Raw genomic sequence first — 22,708 nt, forward strand, 5'->3', positions numbered from 1 at the left:
TCGTCGTTGCTGTGTTTCGCCTCGAATCCGGACGGCAACGGTGATAGTCATTGCCGAACTAACTCTTGTCGAGGATCTTGACGAAGATTCCGGCGAAATTTCTTCACGGATTAATGTTTTTTCTTCTTTTTCCCCGTGAAGCGGGAAAACATCTTCGTTCCGTATGATGAGAGTTAAGGATGTATAAGATATTTCTCAAAACATTAAGAAAATTATGAAAAAGTTACAGATTGTTTTACATATCATTTACAAGTAGTAGAAAAAATTTCGCGGCGATTTCTATCTGGATAAAAATTATTTCAATAAGAATTAATATAATTGGGTAATTTTAATAATAAAATAAGAAATAATGTAAACAATTGAATTTTTTAAATTAAGTACTTTAAATATTTGAGACGATTTATGTAAAGTTTTATTGCGGTGCAGTGATCAGTTTTGTAAAATAAATAAAGTTTATTTATTTACAAAATAACTGAACAGACAATCATAATAAAACTTTGTATAAATTGTCTTGAATATTTACACAAAAAATTGAGATTTTCCTTAATGTTGTTAGAAATAATTTAATTTTTAACACAAATAGAGTAAATAAATTTAAAAAAAATGTGTTATTAAATAAAAATATAATCTTATTCATACAACTTTTATATGTATATAGTTTATTTGAAGTGTTAATATTAAACACATTTCCAAATTGTATTTACTTCTCAGGGACTATATTTCCGATACATTCTTAATCACTCACACCGGATATCTCACGTAATGTCGCGAATGATTCGTCTATCAAAGTTTCTGAATTGATTACAAATAAAGATGCGATGTCATGCTACAAGTTCGATGTAGGGAGCAACTCGGGCAACCTTATCTGTCATTATAAATGATACACCTGAACGATTTGTTACTCAGATAGCGTTTCCGCAATAAAGCAGCGCGTAATTACGCGAGGAGAATTTAATATCGCGCAAATCGAAATCGGAGCATTGCCGCGTGCGCTAAACCACCAGTTACTGACGTTGACGTCGAATTATCAAAGGCTGCTGTGAATAACGTAAATAGCGCGTATACTTGGGCCTGCGACGTAACGCGAGAGGCTGTTTGGCCGGGGTGCCGATTATGTAAGCGTTAATTAATTAATTATCGGAGGATGTTAATCGCCGTGGATCGCCTCCCGAGCAGTAATTTTGCGGCCGCTGAACGCCGGCGGGAGACAATGATATTAGCGATACGCGAAATAATGGCTCTCTTATGAAAATCGTCCTTGCTACCGCCGTGCCGCCGCCGCCGCCGCCTCCTCGCGCGCCGGTAATTGCTTCAAACACGTATAATTACTGGCGAAGCCGTCGCCGCCGCCAGCGTTTGGGTCTCGCGCTGATGAAGGGGCGCGCAAATTAGCGGAAAGGGCCCCGATGTAAATGAGCCGTTTAAGCATTCACGGCGTCGCCATGCCGTAAAAACGCGCAGGAAGAGGAGCCCCCTCTCCTCCTTCCCCCGATCCTTGCCGCTCGCGCGTCCCGCCACTTAACACTCTCCCGCCGCGGGTTCAAGGCCAACGAACCCGCACTGACCCCAGTCGCCGTCGGGGTTTAGGCTTACGCCGCGCCGGTAAACGTCATCGTGTGACCCAGTTTGCATAAGTCCGCCGTAGGCCTCGCGTGCACGCGCGTGTGCATATAACGCGCGCACGATTCACGAGTGGTGCCGCCGCGTTAGGTAACCCCGAGCTCGAGGCGATTGAGTCGGCGCAACGCTTTTATTATTCACGAGGGAGGTGCTGCTTGCCTCGGCAGCAGCGGGCACACACTGACATCAACTTTCGGAGGAGTCATCGGTTTTCTTCCCGGAGATACGAAGGCTTCGGGAATTACGTCCGACTTAGTGGCTGCCTGGGAATATGTGAAATTTAGCGCAATAAATTCCGTTACGCGTTACGCCGCGCATGCTGATGTGCAGCGATCGGGGCAGCGCGCAGCGCTCGCTCGCGCAAACGGAGTTACATCGTTCACTGTTCCCCTCCATGCGTCCAATCAAGCTGTCAGCTAGCTAGTTATTTACTTTGGATACTTTTATTGGCTGCTTTTAAATGAGATTTTCACGCGTACGCGCGCTTAGTTAACTCGGTTAATTCTCGGCGAGAATCACTTCTCAAGAAAACGAGGAAAAAGAAAGAGAGAGAGAGAGAGAGAGAAGAATGTTTTTCGTATTCATGAAGCACATGAAAATTGCATTCATCGAGATACAATAAACGAGCGTCGGCCAATAACGTTGTTCAAATTAATAATGTAATAAAACAGCGAAATATCAAGCTTCAATTTGCGGTCGGCATTGAATTCTGCGAAATTCTCTAATATTAACTAACCATGCGCACGATCTCTCTATAACTTGTCCCAGTGCATCAGTAATCGAAGCGTCCAACCAACCAACCAGGCAGCCAGCCGCGGCCGTCCCGATGGTTTGCCGATCGATGGTGATGGACACACACGCGATGGTTTCCTGCAGGAAGGCAATCGCGCGACGTACGGGCGAAGGGGGGAGGGGAAACGAAAGAATCATCGAATATAACCGGAGACGCCGCGAAGGCGTACGACCTTCGCCCGAGTATCGATTAATAGCGGGTTAAGCTCAATGCCAGGCCGAGAACGATCCGCTAATCCTCTATACGCCGTATTGTCAATCTGGTTACTATCGGATTTAAGCTACGTTAGGGGAAGACGGGCCCGAATTCCTTCTCTCGGCGCGCCCCGAGGGAATTTCACCCCCATAGAGGGAGAGACGTAGTAAAGTAATTATTTATCTATCTGCGTAATGTGATTTGCCGTTTATGTCTCTCGCGAGCGGAATGGTGATCGAGGTAGTGATTGAAAAGTTTGAAATTGGGTCGGCCTATAAAACTTTGTACTTGCATTTTTGCAAAACGTAGCGTCCTAGGAATTCAGGCCGTGTTTAATGCCGACATCTCTCGGTCATAACTTTTCGCATTTTTAAGCTATTGAAGCTTCACCCACGCGATCGTTGATTTTAATCTTATGTCGCGAACGTATCCAACTTTTGCGTAGCCGCTTCGCTTGTTTTTTCACTTTATCGCTACTCAGCTTCCATTAAAAAGAAGAGAGAGAGAAAGAAAAAGAAGAGGGAGTCGGCATTCGAGCCGTCTCACCTATTAATTTATTCCGACAGCGGCGAAAAGACGCGAGTAGGAGGAAAGGTAGAGAGGCGACGGGTTTACAGCAAGTCCGTGTTTTCCAGCGGAAACTTTTCACTCGGTAGAAACGTATAATTCACTTTTGCGCACGGACGGGATTTTTGTTGAAAGCCGCGCAAAAGCGCGAGGCAGTGGCCTGAGGTATTTCCCGTTCGAATTTTCAGTCCTAAAGAGAGCAAGCAGCGCCCATGCAATATTTATACGCCCGCGCGAAACTGGAAATATATGTGTGTTAAAAATATACACGGTCGTGTTTCGGTATAGCCGCCGAACTTTTAAAATTTCATGCATTGCTCATAGCTGCGTATGCGGCCGCATTTTACATTCTGTAAAGTATTTAACGACACGGTGAATAATTACAGAGTCGCGTAATGTTCGCTAAATTCCTAGCGATTCCCGCCACTGCGAGTAGCAATGAAAATAGTAAGTCGACTATCCGTTACTTTCGCGCATTCTTTCAAAGATTATAATTAAATTCGCTATTTTAGAAAGCAATTTCAAAATTTTATATCTAGAGAGACTCCGAAAGCACTTTGGTGGCGGTGCAATTAACGTAAAGGCATTTAAATTAACTCATGGTCCGCTTTGTTATAATATTTTCCACGTGTAAATGTATGCATTGTGAAAAAATTTTAAATTTTTATAGCGAGTCTATTTCTGATATTTTAAAAATAGAACTCTCTTTGGAACGAATAATTCAATTTACATTCCGTTTCATTTATTCCCGCCTTTTTTTTACTAATCTTCCAACGCGGCTATAACTTTATCGTCGCATCCGTTATCAGAGCCATGTTTACGCGAGCATTCTTGCCCTCTTGCACGCCGCTCTCGATCCGAATACTGGAATTGTACCGCCATCACCCTTGTCGCAATACGTGTCGTTTCTTTTACGATGCACTTGCGGCGAGCCACGTGCAACGGCGTTGAATTTGCAACCTCGTTCGTGACGCGCGCATCGGGTCAGAAACCATCAAAACTCAAGTGCTCGGAAGAGTGAGAGGGAGAGAGATATAGTTATCCAGCCTCCTCGAGAAGTTTCCGAAGTCGGGGATAACTTTTGGCTCCGACCGAAGAGGTGAACTCCCGAGAATATCGCGTCGTCGCGCGGCGCAGCCCGTTAATAACTATCCGCGTTGACGTGTGCCACGGCCGACTTGTGCATCGTCACTCGTTGGCCCGAGACGACGAGCACTATGCACCTGGCGGGTGAATGAGCCTCGTACATTCTCTTACGACGTAAATGAACGCGATAGAAACGGGCGAGCACAAGCGCGTGAGAGCTAATCTCTCTTTTAAGTTTTATCCTATTTTTCCGCAAATTTTCTTTATCGGATTTTCAAATTGATACAACTCGAAAAGTCTTAAACCATATTAAATACGTGTTTTTTTTTTTCTCAAATTTATCTCTTGTCCGGGAAGAAAAGAGAGCGTACTTTTCTTTGCCCATGAAAAAGCATTTCCATTTTTCTCGCGATACGTACGCGGCTTTATCGCTTTACGCCGCGACGATTCGTCGTGACACGAAAGATTGGACGAAGCAGGGGACCAATCTATTCCCAATAGATAGGATCCATTTCTCTGTCGAAAATATGCCGGGCCTCGTTCGCTTTGCGATTTTACGCTCGTTCGAAATGTTCCTCGAAAAATCGAACCCGTACGGCGACGACGACGACGACGACGACGACGCTGGAACATTTCGCAATTTGCGGGCGGGACGACCCGGCCAAGCGGAATGGAGATGCAAAGCCGCTCTAGATACGTTTGGATAAGCTCGAAGGAGCCGCCCGGCGGTAGCGGTAGCGTTTATGCAAGTCGATTCCGCATCGTGGGGCACCCTGGAGTGTCGACAAACTGGGTCGTCGTCGTCGTCGTCGTCGCCGTCGTCGCCGCCGCGCCGCGCCGCCGGCCTGTGGCACATGTCGGCTCACGTTTTTCCCTCGCATCCCTCCCGCGTATGTGGCGCAGCTTGCCCCATCCCCTCGACGTGATATTCCCCGTTCTCTCGTTTGACACAAAAGACTCGGATCTCGCCGCCGGCCGTATGACATTTTACGTATTCTTATACGTCCCTCCGCACCCGAAAGCGAACGGGCACGTAACGTTCTTTCCTTTAACCTAACCCATTTTAGGATCGAATTATTTTGGGCAAGTCACAATTTCCCGCGAGTACTGTTTTCCCTTCTCCGGCGAACACGCTGAAACATCGTTGTTAGAAGACAAAGTGAAATTGGCGGGTTAAGAGGCGGCTTTTTCCAGCGAGTAAGAACGAAGTTTGATCATTTTATTTGACTTTATTTTACTCGTGTCCTTTTATTAATAAAAGCGTATTTTGCTTATGCTCTTGTTGCACTGTTTATATACAACAAAGCCGTCACGCGTAGCTTCGCTTCTTCTGTACTTGACAACGCGAAAAAAATCGAGTGCTTTTTGCAGGTAAACTCAAATAACCTGCCAATAAATGCGAGTCGCCCTTTGTCGGACAACGGCGCGGCGCAGGCTTCTTTATCGTCTACCCCCGTTTTAAAATTGAAAAAAATAATGCTCAGCCTTTTGTTTGATGTAATGCGACGGATTGTTCCTTGTATAAATTAAATGAGTTCGCGCATTGGTATGCAGTTAGGGAAATTAGAAAAAGACGTTATCGATTAACATAACAGTCACAGGTTCTTTCTCTTCTCATGAAAAGTAATGTAAGTCATTTTATTTTGTATTTATAGGTTTTAGAAATGGAGCAGAAATATGTATCTCCTCCCCTATTTTACATAATTGTAATTGTAGATCGCGTTCGGTAGACAATATAGGAGGATATAACATATAAAACTATCGTATCGTTTATTTCCGAGCGGCAGGAAGGGGAGAGTTGTGCATTTGTCAGACTTCTCTCTTGATTTTATACCTTGCATTATAATGCACTTCTTGGAGTTTCGCCTACGTTCTCTTCGTCAGCTCGCCGCTCGTACTTTTCCTACGGATGCAAATTAAGCGTTGCAGCCAGGTAATTCCCTATCATCAGTCGGCCGAACAACAATGAAAGGTATTGCTTAATATGAGGTCGTACGCGAGGAGGAGGCAATCGGTTACCTGGAAGTGACTCAGAATTTCGTAGTGGCACCATGAGAAATCTAGGTCACGCTAACGATTTACGTTTCTTGGTTGTGCTGAAGTAATTTTCAAGCGCCCGTGTGTGTATGTTATCTGCAACCTTAAGAAGGCATGACATCGCTTAAAGTGACTGCACAGATGCGCGTTACAGTATTTCAGTGTGGCAACGAAATATTGTTGAAAATTCGAGATTATTGTATTTAAGACGATTCGCTTGGATTTTATCGCAGTGCTTATTTTTGCTAACGTCGCCTTATCAAAGTGTCGGTTTACTGAGACAAAAATGTTTGGTATTTATGACTAGTGCGTGATAAAAGAATCATGATAGGGAGATCCATTTTTACAGTTACTACTGCTGATAATGTCAATAATAGTAAAGACTTTGTGTTTATAAATTTTATTATAAATTATAATTTCAAATATTAATATTAATATAATATAAAATATCAAGATTGGATGGAAAAAATAAAATAAACATATTTATATAACAAAGACAATCACAATTGTGAGTAAGACTATTTTTTAAATATTTTTTTTTTTACTATTTACGTAATAATAGTAATACCTCATAGCTATAATTTGCAAGAGGTTGAAAAAAGTATAAATATATTGGCATCGAAAATTATTATGAATTATAGTTAAATTATGGTAAATTGCAGCTATTTTTTTTCTCCCAGTGTTCGTTGTTTTGTGGAGGTTCTTTTATCGCGAGTGGATCGCAAAATTAGCCAAGTTTGTAATTGTGTCACGGTGTTTTGCGATATTTGACCGTAGGAATTCAATCCACGCTGTCAGCTTGAGTTTCCAGCTGCGGTTAATTAATTTTGAAATGCATATGTTGGTTCACAGCGATGTTTCTTCTTAACGTGACAGGTGGACGCCGGTTATTTCAATAAAGCACGTTGTCAAAAATCAATAGTTCCTCTGGTGAAAAGGAATTGGCGATACTTGCTATCTGCTTATCAGCGCATTATTGACAACCACCATACAAAAAAAAAACGTTCGCTTTTGCAAAGCACCCTTACGTATCGAGAAAGTGTCAAAATTAGATAAAATATAGACTAGCAGCGTATGACATTTCGAAATATTACCACAGACTCTTCGTCGACTCGCTGAGACTCCGGGGCTTAATTCAAGATTCATTCCCGTACGTGCGATAGGAGATATTTACTGTTCTATTCGCGATAGAGCATTCCAATCGATGATTTCGTCAGTCGGGAATGGAAACATGCTTTTAAATAGCAACTTCTGTAATTCACGTTAGGCGCTCTTGCATTGTTATTACGCGGCGCTACGTGGAAAGGCAACAGAGGTGTGGGTCGTAGATCTGTCGAGGATGACTTATCGCCACCATCGGCGGGCTCTATTTGCGTCATCGCGCGATAGCGGCGCATAAACAATTCGACGTATATCGCGGCAATAAACGCGTTGCTGCGCGATGGATCGCATTGCGCTTGTTGCCGGTTGCAACGCGAAGGAGGCGAAACGTAATCGATTATCGAAGACGGATATTAGTAGGCGTAATTAATACAGACCGGGATCGCCCCTTTGGGGCGTGACTATAAAAAGGAATCGTCTCGCTTAGTCCGCCGGATACAAATGAATTTTCCATTGCGTCCGCCGAGGTAGAAAATAAACCCCTTTGTCCGGAATATACAATAAAGAAACAAGTATTTAATCGGCGATATTTACGATGATCGGCGCGGAAGGGCGAATCCTCATTTCATTCCCGGAATACGTCATGCCCTCGTCATCGAAATAACGCAGCCTCGCCGGCAAATCGCCCTGCCCTCGGGTCTCGTATCGACGTGTCTGGTCTGCTTTTGCGGGGACCTAATTTCGGGAACGAGGCCGATCGGCGGCATAATGCGTCACGATTTCCTCGCGGATCATCTATCGAGCCGCGGGAGCGGGAGGAGAGAAAAATACCGAGAATCATGAAACGGCTGATGAAAGGGGGAAGAGTGGAGGACGAGAGGGAGGAACGACGCGGCCTGGAACGAGAGACAAAGTCGCGACGGAGGGAGGCAAGGTGGCCCGACCAGATCCTTTCGGTCAAACAGGTGCACACAGCGCCGTTCTGGCGTGTGCCGGCTAACTATATACGCCTTAATAATACATGGACGCGGCCCGTTCACGGCCGGCACGCACGCACACATTAACATAAACACAGGTCGCGATAGACACATCGATCGATATGCATGTACGCGCGAGCAACAACTGGGGCCTCATCCGAACATTTTCGTCGATCGTCCCGTTTCGTAGCCCCTCGTAACTTTCAAGGCACTTTCTTCGTTTCTCGAAGAAAAGTCCGTCCGTGCGACACAGCAAACGTGGCAAAAGCGATCGTGCAAATGTAAAATGATTCTCAACTCGCGGCGCGGAGTCGTTAGCGATTTTTGCATAATTCTTGCTGTTTGAATAAATATTTGCCCGCGGGGGATTTTTTTATGTTATTTTTTCTACATCCGCGTAATCGAAAAATATAACGCAATGTAAGTAGAAATTGTTAATTTCATTAGTTTTTTCAGACTTGTTTGCATAATCCCGCGTTCGTATTAAAAGCTTCATATCGGTAATCCGGGATAATTACGATGGCTAAATATTGCATCGCAATCGTTTCTGCGTCGTGCAAACTTTATGAAATGGCACGCATTCTACCGGTTTGAAAACGTTTATTTATAAAAAATTCGGAGCTACCGTGCCGTATATCAATTTAATAGGATTTACATAGACAATTTGAATATTAATGTTTCACGGAGCCGCGACTCGCGTCGCTTTAATTAACAATTTAATCGGAGAACGCAATTCGCCGGCGAGTTTCGGATTATCTTCCTTACGACGATTAATTTTCTTTCGATCGAGCATTTGAGCTCGTCGTCTCTAATCGCATGACGAATCGATGGAGTGCGATCAATCAATTCGCACGAGTGCATCACCGCGTTTCCTCGCCCTCGGTGGAGGGGGAGGGTAATGAGGTAAGGGAAACCAAGCGGGTGCCTCGAGAATGCTTGAGGTGTGCGTCGAGCAGGCAGTAAACACGTAGGAAAGACGAAGGCCCTTACTCGGTGCAGCGGAGTGCCACTTATGCACAATGCGCTCTCGTCGGGCTTGTGTGTTGCACTCGCGGCGCGGCACGCACGGGAACGCGACACTCCGGATTTTCGGTGGGTAGAGAGAGACACTCCACCTCGACGAAGCGCACGAGCGCGTTACAACAATATTTGCCTTCCCGACAGTGGTCGCTGCTTTTTACGGGGGAGAGCGAGAAAACGCTCGCCCGTATAATTATCGTTATCGTTCGTATCGCGATGTATCGCGCACCGAGTCGGAGTCAGCGGTTATTCATTGTTCCTTCGCTTCGGCTTGTTCCGAGCGATACATCATCGCCCCGGCGCGTGCAAAGCGTTTTACATTAGGAGACGGTGGCGGCGGCGGCGCGGCCTCTCCCCGGCGATCGTCCTGAAAAAGCTCGGGAAATCGAAGCAACGAGCGGCACGTAATTCAACGGTGGGAGGAAAGCGGACACAAATCTTGTCTTGGAATAAGTTTCTCGACAGATAAGGAGACGTTATGAAATATATGTTTATAAAATAAAGTATAGGAATGTGAGACAGAATGGAAAATTTCGAGGCGTCGAGGGAATATGATTTAGGAAAGTTCTTTCTATAAAAATATAAAAATATAGTTTTGATATCAGCACGGATCTCAGTGGATTTGCGCTAGCGCAAAGTGCACAGACTTTGCGTCGATAACGGCTGCGAAAATAATTCATTCCGACTTGCTAAATTCTCATACACTAATTGTTAATATTTGCAAATTCAATGTGTTTTGAAAGAGCGAGCCTATAGTTTTCAAATTTAGGCCCTGCGCGCGCCGCGCGTATAATGGAAAAATATTAGGAATAGGAATTAAAATTTTAGAATTAGTTTTCTCTTATTTTTTTTGTGTCCATTGTGCACTACGTTTATGTTCATTCAGAAAACTGACTCTAAAAGTCTAGTTCCTATTCCTAATATTTAATATTCTTCTATTGTGCGCAGGGTTTTAGTAAACACATTTAGTTAGTAAACACATTTAGAATAATAATGAGTTGTGTTGTGTTTCGTGCGTAACACATTTATATATTATATCTTATTAATACTCATTGTTTATTACATTCAATATTTATTGATCTGAGGAATTTTGAATTTTAATTATTTTTTTATTTTAAAATTTTAATTTTCATTTCTATTCCAACATATTTCAAGAAGAATCAAATCGGCGCCGGATACCCGTGACATGTCGCTTGTTAATATTCCTTCATCGTGCGCAGGGTCTATATTTCTCAGTTTATTATCTTCAATTTATTCGCCTTCTTCGTACGCCACAGGTATATGTTCAAGTTAGCTCGCATCTATCAGGTGAAATAGTCGGTATAAACCGAAGCCACAGTTTAAACAAGCAATCGCGGTGCCGATCATCGATGAACCTCGCCTTCATTGAATGCATTAATTCGAGCCGCGTTTAGTCACGTCGCAGCTCGGATTCCACGATAAACTTCCGCCAATCGTAAAAGCCGAGAGAGCCGCAATGAAATACGAGGGTAAGGTGTAAGGGCCAGGGAATAAATGTAGAAATCCAAGCCGCTATAAACGCCGTGTCGGTACACTATGCGCGAATGTGTCGGAAACACATATCTTCTTATATGCAATAAACGGCGGGTTGCGAAGAGGAGATTAACGACGACAAACGCTCGTCGAAAGATTTTCCCCGTGGCTTAGTGAATTCAATTATTGCTCTCCCTCGCACCAACGTTTTTCATTTCGAAAACAGCTAATAATGGTAGTTACACCCGGAGAAAAGTTTCTTCGTGTCAAAAACAATTTGTTTGAACCAAAGAAATTTTGTGCATTGCCATGCAGTTAAAGAATTGGAGAAAAGCTTCTTTGACCTAAAGAAATTTTTTGGCTGTTCCTTTTATTAGAATTGAAGAAATAGTTTGATTGTGCGATGCAAATCTTTATTTATAAATAAAAGAAATATATATTTTAAAAAATACGAACGATTAAATTATTTCATTCTGTCGGTACTTTCGTTGAATTAACAAATTATTCTACTTGCCAAAATTAAACAAATTATTCGAACAAATTATTTTAAAAAAGTCTTTTCTTGAAATTAAATAAATTTTTATATTTAACTTAAAGAAACCAGGTTAAGTAAACAATTTCATCAATTTAAACATAACTTTTCTCTGGATATAAGAGGATCGAATCGAAGGCGCACGCGTTCACGTTCAGAATTATATTTCGAGAGATTTTTTCATCTTCCTGTATTTATTGTATTTTCATGTGACCCCCGTGCAAGGGGGTCAACGACAGGCACGCGCGCGCACGAGATCGTCGATAAATTCCGGGGAAGAAAGGTCTCTCTCTCTTTCTCTCTCTTTCTCCTGGCAACCTAAACACGCATAAATCTCTCAATCGAGCCGAGAGAGGTTTCCCGCTTGCCGAAGTTTCCCGCTTCCGACGAGGAGGGGTCCTTCAACCCTGGGCACGAGGACAGTTCAACGGCGCGCGATATTACGAACGGTCACGTAGGCGCTTGCCGACCCCACTCCCTCGTATGTACAAGGGCCCGGAGTCGCGAAGAGTCCTGATGACGGGGGCACCGCGACGTGTATATCGTTCAAGAGGAAGAGGAGGAGGAGGAGGTGAGGTGAGGGCGAGGTCGAAGACGGGGGGAGGGGCGAGGGGACACGTAACAAAGCCCTCGGTGCTGCGCGCAGGTGAAGCGACCGTCTGCTCGCCAAGCTGCGCGCGCTCGCGTTCGCGCAGGGGCCCCTCTCGTCTCGGCGCGTGTTCCGGGGCCCGTTTACCGTACCTTCGGCGCGGCGCGGCGCGGCGTGGCGCGCCACCCGGCAGCGAGCAACAGCGAGCGGCAGCGGCGGTAGTAAGCAGAAAATCGTGCCGCGGCGATGCCGCCGCCCGACTAGAAGGGGCCCCTTCTTCGTGTGCCTCAGTCAACCGACGCGCGTCGCTAGAACCGTACACGCCACGCTCTCGCCGTGCTGGCGTGATTTAAATTTCTCTTCAACCAGTCGCAACCGAGTGTGCCGCCGCCGCCGCCGCTGCCGCCGCGAGATGTTGCCGGGGGCTCTCGCGAGCCGGTTCTAGAAGTTCGAACGCGAGTAGAAGAAGAAAGAAGCTTCGCAAAGTTTCATTCATTCTTGCGGTTGGATTCGCATCGGTATATTGGCGACACCGCGCACCGTCGACGAGGATTTCTGAGGTTGCCCCATTATAGTGCCGATCGATCCGCGCAAAGTTGAGTGCGAAAAGGAGGTGGGAACCTTTAACGGCGGGAGAGGAAAGAGGTGGGGCGGGGGGAGGAAAGGAAGAGGGTGAGTTTCTACTTTGTCCCCTATCGATTGCGTAATGTGCGCCACGGGAAAGTAACGTCGCGTGTCGTCGAGCCTGGCGTGGTGACATTTAAACCTGCGCCGACCGAGAAGTGTTGACCGTGCGATTTGCAAGTTTGCGCTGCTATCGATCGTATCGAGTGCGAAGTTCGCGAAGCGGAGCGAAGCCGAGGCTCCGAAGGCTCGTGGATCTGTGACGCGGAGAGTGCGCGAGCAGAGGAAGATGCGCGAGCGACGCCAATGATCATCGGGCGCGTGCACGGGCGCTTGAATTAATCAACGTGCGTGTCATCGTGCCTGACGCTCATTTAAATTCTACTCCTAGTGAAATGTTGACGAGGAAGAGGAGCAGGGGAAGAGGTGGCAAACGTGAAGGGGACGGGGATTACGGTGCGGACAAAGTTGCGCGCGGTATCGATCGGCGTTGAGTTTCAAAACGAGGTTCAACTGACGCGCGTCCCTATTGGCTCGCGATGAAGGGTATCGCGTGACGTTCTTCATAAAGGCGACCGTTTCTCTCCAAGCGCGCGTATATTTATCATTCGCTGTCGTCAGCGAAGTTATCACCGTCTCATTAAAATTAGTTTCGGCGCGATCAATTGTTGTACCGCGTCGCGCCGACACGGTTGACGAGAAATTACGTGGAAACCTGTGTCATCGATCGGAGCTCGGTTTCGAAACCGATGACGGGGGGAGGGGGGGAGTCTCACCGAGGACCCGGGAGAGCACAAAGGAGACCCCCTCTCTCTCTCTCTCTATCTCTCCTCGTGGCTTTATAAGCCGCATTCCCGCGTCGACGATATCGAGCTCCGATATCTCGCGATCTCGACGTCGCTTCTCATCGTGAAATGCGAGAAATTTGTGATTAAGATTTCCTCGTGCTTCGCAAAGCGCGCGTGATTCTCATAAATGACCCGTGCCGCGTATTAAACGTGAGTGAAAACACCGAGTCATGCCACGTGCCGCAAAATCGATAATTTTAGAGCATCGCCGGAAGCGATCTAGACTCGTGGACGCGGCACTCGTGTTTTTTGCTCGCTGATCTTTGCCTCGTACGATCGTTCGGCTGTGGAAGCGAGAGTGCCGCGATCCGTACGCATGTGAAATCCTCGCCGCGTATCGTTCCCGAAGGAGTACGTGTGCGCTTCCTCGTAGGCCGCGATCTCCCGCCGGTCTTATTGAACGTCTACTGTCGTCGTTCACTTCTTCTGCTTCTGCACTGAGGAAAAAAAAGTTGTTAACTGCATTTTCAACTTGATTAAATTTCTTCAAGTATTAATGTATTTAAGTTAAACACATAAATGCTTAAATTCAAGTTTAAGTATTATATGTGTTTGAATTAAATACATAAATATTTGAATTGAAATTTAATCAGGTTGAAAAATTTAATTAATTTAACAACTTTTATTCTCAGTGTGAGGCCTTTGAATTTCCGATAGGCATGAATCACGGTATCGCGATTGCAAGGACGTTAATCACCTGATTAAATAATCCAATCGTGTTATTAGGAGCTCTTTAACTTTTCACTACAGAATTGTAACTTGCAAGGTCTAAGAAAAGAGAGCGACCCTAGACCAAAGCTCAGTAAAATTTAAATCGTACTTATTTCATAGTTTGATATTTAAAGTGTCCGAGATAACTTTTATAAATCTAATCGAAATTGAGATACATATTTTAAAATTAATGACGATATTTCCAATAATGTATTCAATGGAAAAAGGATCTTGTAGTTCCAAGAACTTTAAGCCTGATTTTTCATTATTTGGTTTACTTAATCTGATCTGATTAGATTTAATTTGATGTTTTACTTATGGCATCATCACGGGTAAAACATTAGATTAATCTAAATCTTTTGTTAAATCAAATAATGAAATATCGGATCTTAGAGCATTTAATGCAGATAATCTGAGGTCAATTTAAAGAGGATAGGCCCGACAGATATGGTCAATATCTTGACAAGACATATCACAGTCAGAGAATCTAATTATAACCAACTTGTGCTTACGAGTTAATTTATGCATAGCTAGTAGTGATTCTAGAAATATTCCCAAAATGCAATCTGTCCATATTAACTCTATTTAAAATCCGCTTTGCACGATCCATATTTTGTGACAGAATTCTATTTATAATTTTATATTAAATTATGCATAGAATACTCGATTATTTCTTTCTTTGAGATCTAGTTGGGTTATTAAAAGATATGACGTGGTACAGAAATACATGTAAATTAATACAAATATAACATGGAAATTTTTGTAATATTAACATTCGTTAATAATATCCATAATTATAGCAATATCCACTCGTAGAAGTAAACTTTGTAAACGTAAAAAAATATATAATTTTTGATATGCGTTATGGCATATCGGAAGAAAACAAAATATACTTAACGTAAGGAACTTTTAATCGAAAATTTTACAGCATATAAAAATTGTTTAAGATTAAACAAACGAATAGAAAATAATTTGAAGATTTTCTGCAGTGATATTTTAGTTCAGAAATAGTCTTATCTAATGCATCGCGGCACGCGAGCATATTTATTTTTGCAATTAATGGATTATACTATGTATAAGCAAGAATATTTCTTATGTTCAATTCACACATGAGCAAATAACTTGCTTCCGGTATCAAACATTGTCATATGGATAATATAATCAAATGTGACAATGGGGGTTAAGTTGTTATTTACAATTCACAAATATTATACACTGCGCATATTTCATGCATCTTGTTCACATATTTTCTGTATAAAGTCAAATAGAATTCTGTCGCAAATTAAACATCGTGTAAAGTGGACTTGAAACAAATATTAAATCACAAAGAAATTCACGTATCATCGTTCACACGCGTTTGCCTCTAGTCGCGATCGCGTTATCGGAATGGCAATTTATTCTTCCTTTTCGCGAACAAATAACTGCTAGTCGATGCACAGAGGAAACGGTGTGCCCCGAAGCGTTTGGACTGGTACACGTGTCGCCAGCGCACTCGTTCCTCGAGCGTCCCGAGAGAGGAGGGCATATGTCGTCGCGCCTCGGCCGCATGCGAGCGCGGAGAGTTCAGCGAAGTGTGTGCATAGGTGACCCACGAGGAGGACCTTTCCTCCCGGCCGCATTGCGCCAGGTCTGGGTCAGTCGCTCACGTGTAAGCGTGAGCAGCCTCGAGGGGGGGCGTGTGTTGGTCGCTTCCGGCGCGAAACCCTCCACGGATCCACCCTCCGTCGGCCTTGAGGAGAACCCTTTCTCTTCTCGCGCCCTCTCCCCCCCCCCTCTCTCTTTTTTTCCAACGGCTGAAAGTTAATCTCAACTTTCGAGCGGGACGCAAGTTTTTAACGAAACGCGCCGAAGTTCGCGCCGAAGCAAGGTCTCGGAGCCTCGCAATTTTGCGACCTTGAAGAATTGTTCGCTCGCCGACACCTGTCTTCGCGGCGAAGTGTTTCTTCCTCGCTGATGAGAAGATGACGTGGATATCGAGCAAACCCGCCGGCTTTTTCGTGAGCGTTACTCCTCGCGTTTTACGGCTGGAATAGTTTCCGCTGGATTTCTCGATCTGACGTTTTCGCAGCCTTGAGGGAAAAACTTTTTGCCCGTTCTCCTTTATCCGCGCGATCTCGCGTGTGCGACTTATGAGTGCGCGGATCCGCGTGCACGCGGATTTTCAATGTCTCTCCGGATAACGCGAGCTTTGTGTTTAAGCGCGCTGAATGCTCCGCTTGTGCAGCAAGAGCGGACGTCGCGGCTAACCTCTCAGCAAATCTCCCGAGATATAAAGCTGATTCCACGCCCGGTTCGGTGCATCGCGCGTCGCGATAGCAAGCTGATCCACTTCGATAAATTATCTAATGGATAAATGTCTATGCGTGTGTGTATGTGTGTGTGTAAACATAAACATTTATCTACACATAGTTTATCCGGAGATGGGATAACTGGCGCTTAAAGACGTGACTCTGTTTCGTAAACAGGATCGTGCGAATTTAATTGAATCCTCCGCTATAGTGTCTGATTACGGAAACCCGAGAAGGACTTACTGGTCGTAAACTCAATTAAATCTTGAAGAATCAACGCGAGTGCGTGATTCGATGCGATCGGACGGGTGTTTGGAAGGCGAACGCACCTCGCCGGGGAGTCCTAGACGTAGAAGTCGCATCTCGACGCACAGCATGCCCCGCCGACGATGACCGCGCCTCATTCGCGTAGCGAGTAACGCGAGACAGAAGCGGCAGCGACGCAACGTGGACGATAACTCATGTTCAGCAGGTTCGAGCTACTTCAGGGCGGTGTCAGCTATCTCCTGTTATCATCAGGTGCGCAGCAATCCAGTCGTATATGGTTCGCTCTCGTTCTCGGTTGCTCGATTTGCCTCGATCTGATCGGGTCGATCGATCGCGCGCCGGGCGACGGGCGGTCGATGGGCTCACGGAGAGAGAGCTCGCCGGAGATAACTCGACGATGAATTTACGGCGCATTGTTGCACCGGCGTGGCGCGCGCATTGCACGCGGGTTGACCCGACGTCAACATTGTTACGCGCTTGGAGAACGCCGCCGCCTGGCAAATTTCGAATCTCGACGATCAGCACGCTCGCTGACGACGAGCGGCCGCCAACCGTTCTCCGAGTTTCTGGATCGAGGCGGACTGGAAGGAGAGGGGGGCGGTCGACGATTTTATAGATCGCGCCGCGTGGATAAATTTACCGCGTGGAATCATTCACGCGAGTCGCCTTGGTCGCGATGGAAAAAATAGGGATGTGCGATTTAGTATACAAAATTATTTACTGCGACTGCAGTCTTCTTTAAGAATCACATTGCGATTTTGTCTTTTATATTTTGTACGTAATTTATAAATGTGAATAACGTGACATTTTAAATCGAAAACACCAAAAATGTTTAATAGAACTTTCAAAAGTTATTTTAAAAAGAAATAAATAGCATGCACACAGTCATATAAAATTATTCGCAAGCGCGAGATTTTGAATCGCAAGAGATTAAAAATCAATTTGCACATCTTTATGGGTGAAGTTGAGGAACCCTTGCGCACGGAGAAAAAAATTAGTATTGCATCAACAATTCATTATTTCATATATAAATAAGAATGTAAAATCTTCTTGAAAGAATTTATAATCTTAAACACACTGAAAAAAAAAAATTGTTGAACCATTTAAAATATTTAGTCCGATACGTTCAACTAAACATTAAGCTGATTCAACAATTATTTAATTGCACATAACGAATATATATAGTTAATTCATGTCAACCTCATTAATGCTTTTTAATCAAGAATGAACTAAACCAACTCATTATTTAGTCGAACTGTTTTAGTTTTTTAACAATTTGTTTTCTCAGTCCAAACATAATTTACTAACATACATAAAATTTTGTTTCGTAAGCAAATTGTTTAAGATTATCAAATTCCTTCAATAACTTTATATACTTATATAAAACAATGAATTATTGATTTGAAACTAATTTTGTGCGCCCGTATATTTCCAGATGATGGGAACTTTCCAGCAAGAGAGATACAAACCGACACACAGGAATCGTTCTGTCGTCTTTCTTTAACATTCGGCGGTAGACAAAGATAGAATGACTCCTGTGTCGACTTTGCCTCTCTCGTTGGAAAGCTCCCAATATTATTTCGTGCCGACTGTCTTCCCCCTTTCGTTCAGGCACTTTGGTATTTTATTTAGACGTCGCGTGAGAATTTACGGAGGCGTAAACTTTCACGTTTTGAGAGATTTAAGCGGAGTCAACTCTGCACGATTATTGACACACGTGCGCTAACAAGATACGCAACGGCCTCGTGATACTTCGGCGCTAATTATTTTCCGACATCGAGAGCGATGGTTAGGCTGTTGCGCGCGTTGCATCACTGATTGATCGCAGTCATCCGTACCGTGTCGCCTGGTTGGATTGCAACGCGACGAATATTGATAATTAGGCGGCGGAAGGTTGTCGGATAATTTCATACCTATTGTTGAAATGACGGCCATGACGGTCGATGAATAATAAGTGCCCCGGCGCGCAATTATACAATCGTTTATTGACATTATGACCGAGTGTCTTTCTGATCATGAATATAAATTATTTAACGTTCGCGCAACGCACGAAGGCCAACATCTCTGCAACCACGCTTCTTGCCATCCATAACGGGGGAAAAAAAAAGAAAAATAAAACTATGCAGAAATTTATGAAGAAAGAAAAAAGAGTGACAATTATCCGACGATTTATTCATTAAAGTTTTTTGACGTACTTATGTAACGTGAAAAAAAATGTTTTTAGTATTTAACGCTAATACGAAACTGTGATCTCTCGGTCGCGCACAAGTGAGCGACTCCCACTTCTACTCTCGCCGGAATTATTTCCGGCTGCCGCAACAATTTCTTACGCGGCTTCGTAATAACGTCGAAACACGCGCTCTTCCACATTAGACGAGCATGGTGGTAAAATAAGGGTGATAAAATACGGCGCCCCATAACGACGAGTGATGCGTGTGTGCGTGCGTGTAAGTGCGGCGCTGGTGTGTCCGCGCCCCGTGCGCTCAGCCCTCTGTATATTTCGAGTATAACGCCGCGCACCCTCCGCTCTCTTTCTCTCTCTCTACGTTCGCTTTCACAGCCGCAGACTCGTCCTAGTCCTTTTCCCATGACATGCGTTGTGTGCATGCGTGCACACGTTGCGTGTACGCCATTGTTTACGCAATGCCAGTAGTCACCGCGCCGGTCGACCCGCGCGCTCTGTGTTCTTCCACTTCTTCCTTTCATCGTTACTTCCTCTGCCCCTCCCTCCCCCTCTTCTTGTCGTGGCAGCAAGCAGGTCATCGAATTTCTAAAGGCGAATTTCTCGACAGATGATCCCGGTCCGAGAGGCCACGTTGCGTGGAACGGACCACTTCTTTATGCACCTACCTAACATTTTCGTCAACCTACCTGAATCTCTCTTCGCTCCTTGTCTCGAAGTCGTTAACCGCAGACTTTCCCCGTTGAATTGCACGGGTCACCATGATTACAAGTTTTACCCTACCATGTGCTCGTATTCTTAAATGCCGTATAAAAAGTTATGTAGACTCTTTAGGAGCTTGTCTCTCTTTCGGGAGAGAGCAAGCAAAACATTTAAAAGCGAAGAAGAGATTTAACTGTACATTGTACCCGAATCTTTTTTACTCTTTATTACGCAAAGAAAAAGTTTGGGCGTTTACGTCGAATTGACTCGACACTCGGTTTGGGACATTTAACAATGGGATGTTTAGATTATCTATTCGATTATACACTGAGAAAAAAAAAATTGGTTGAAAAACTAAAATATTTAATCCGATACGCACAACTAAACGTTGGGTTGATTCAACAATTATTTAGTTGCACGAAAAAAGATGTAGTTCATTTATATTAATCATTCCAATTTTTTAACTAAGAATTAATTAAATCAACTCAATTATTTAGTCATGCGTATCGGACTAAATATTTTAGTTTTTCAATCAATTTTTTTTCTCAGTGTATTAATTATTCTCCAAAAGAGAGCCTTTAACGTAACGCATGCGTTTGGCAATTAAAGAGATGATAATTTGTTAATTTTGTCGTCATTTTTTCTGTTGCAGAGCGCCAGCACACCACCAGCAGACTGTCTGCGTAAGTACACCGACCTAAAACTCAACTTTCATGTTAAACGTTTTCTTACACGCTCTTTTCACCACGAAGCTCCTATAAGTAATTTTATCTGCCCTCGTTTCCCGTCGTTATCCATGTATTCAAAAGTTTTTTTTTTTAATTTAAGGCTAATGCGTATTTCGTATGCGTTGACGATGGAAGGCGCGCGCTCGTAGGGACGGTTAATTATGTATTCGAGTCGAGTAATCGATAACTTTTTTTCTCTCTCGGTTCCCCAGCGTGTCGGGCGATTCGTTTTCTTAATATCACCGCGCTTAACAGTTACGTCGAGTGGGGAGCAAACCGCGTGGATATGATGAAATAATAATAATTAAAAAAAGAGAGAGAGTACCTGCAGAGTGCGTCGGTAAACATACCGGTTACATTGTAAAGTTTACTGCAGATTCTCGCGGGGGCTTTTAATTAAACCGTACAGAGAGCGCGCCGCAATTTTTCGGGACGTTGACTATTTTGCCAAATATTTTGTTTTCCACCGCGCGCATGCAAACACATCGTCGCGCGGTTTCTCTCTCTCTCTCTTTCTGCTATTTACTCTTAAACAAGCGGCTTTAATCCGCATAAAAAGTGCCGCGAGAATTCGCGACTCGGATAAATAAAATTACGGAAAGCGGCGGCGACGACGGGAGGCTCGACAGCGACGTGTCTCGGCATCGGCGTTACGTGCGCGTATAAAGGGCTGGGAGGAAAAAGGGTGGGTGAAAAGAAAAGAAAAAGAAAAAATGAACGACTCGCGAAGAATTGGAAAAGGAAATACGCGCGATGACGAGGCGGGAGCCCGGGCGGCACGTGGACGCCGCTAATAAAGATGTTTCGAAGTTTCTCACGTGTCACGGGTTTCTTGCCTTCGCGGCGACGGTTGGTGTGGAACTTTCTTTCTCCTCTCGTAGACGAAACACTTCGTACATTTTTATGACGGACTTACCGGGTCTTCTTTTGCCCCATTGCCACCTTCCTTCCGACGTTTCTCGGAAATTCCCCTGTGAACCGCACGGACCTCCAGCGGAGGGAAAAATTTTCGATGATGCAATAAATCCCCGGTTTTATCTATCTCGATTCGGCAAATCTGTTCGATACATAAACGGTAAATGGATTGTCATATATGTATTCATTCAATCAAACCAATAAAAATTAAAAGCTCTTTCTGGATGTTCCGAGTTTTTTTTTTGTTACAGTTAATTAATTCCAATTTAAAACTGCTTTATTTTTTACCAAAATTGTGTAATTACAACGAGAATCTGTTGCCATTGTTCAATTATAACAAAGAGTTTGTCAACAAAGATCTCGCTCTCGAGGCAACACTTAAAGAAAATTGTGCTTGTGGCTATAATTGCATAGTAAAATAATTATGATTAAGAGCTCCATTTTTATGGTTATTACTGCTATAACGTTAGCAATAATAACTTTATGCTTTGCCAACTGTGAAAAAATTTGACTGTAAATTATGATAATTCCAAATGTTAATATAGTCAAATGTCGAGATACGAATATCAAAAATAAAATAAATATTTTTATACGGGTCGCAATTATAATAAATATAATATAATTTTCTTAACGTTCGCTTACTGTTTACGCAAAGTAATTACAACTAATAGCTTCAATTTACGTGGTTAAACAATTATAAATATATTGTCAGCACCGAAAATTACTATGAATTATAGTTAAATTAATACAATTACAATTGCTTTTGTCTCTCATTATCAGTGAAGGATAGTTGCATTCTCTAGCGTATTCTTATCTTTCACGCGATATCAACTGTCTTGTGCTACCGATATTTCTGCACAACGGAATGAACGGAAAACGGATGTACTGTCGCGAAAGCATCGTGTGACGAGAAACGGGAATGGAGGGAATCCCATGAACGTAGCGATTCGTAAATTGAGTTCGCGGATGTCGGTGGCGGATTTTCGGGAATTGGCGGCCGATCCGCGTGTCCGTGTTACATGTTACCAAATCGGTCCGATGACGTTTGCGTCACCGACGCATCGCGGACGAGAGGAAGGGATTAACGAGTCGACGAAGAGAGTAGACAGGACACACGTCTCTCCCACACTCTCCCACGTCCGCTCTTTTCGAAGCTTCAGAGCCCTTTCTAACGGTTCCTCTTCTTCTAATAACCGCCGACGCGCACGCTTTTGTCCGATGGCAAAGTAGGTCGCGGTACCGCGACTGCTTGGACTCCCCTTTTTTTCCATCGTGTTTCTCCTCTCGAACCGGCGAGTTTTAGCCGATCTTTTGTTTGTACGCGTCGCGTGCTCCGGGAGGGGTGCATAATCGGTGGCTCCGGGGGTGCATAAGCGAAAAATTATTTAATCGCCGGTCGGCTGTCGCGCCGGCTGACACGAAGAATTAAAAG

The 22,708-nt window shown here is 44.1% G+C and overlaps 1 protein-coding gene across 8 annotated transcripts in view; it reads left to right on the plus strand.

The window, feature by feature from the left end:
* The window catches only part of LOC105195245 (AF4/FMR2 family member lilli), a 268,074-nt gene that overhangs the window by 215,487 nt on the left and 29,879 nt on the right, over positions 1-22,708 (plus strand). For all 8 annotated transcript variants that reach the window (XM_026131040.2, XM_026131042.2, XM_026131041.2 and 5 more), the window contains one exon: positions 20,286-20,316. In XM_026131040.2, coding sequence (XP_025986825.1) covers positions 20,286-20,316 — 31 coding nt within the window. The remainder of the gene's footprint in view (positions 1-20,285; positions 20,317-22,708) is intronic.

This window comes from Solenopsis invicta, chromosome 5, assembly GCF_016802725.1.
Source record: "Solenopsis invicta isolate M01_SB chromosome 5, UNIL_Sinv_3.0, whole genome shotgun sequence".
NCBI classification, from domain to species: domain Eukaryota; kingdom Metazoa; phylum Arthropoda; class Insecta; order Hymenoptera; family Formicidae; genus Solenopsis; species Solenopsis invicta.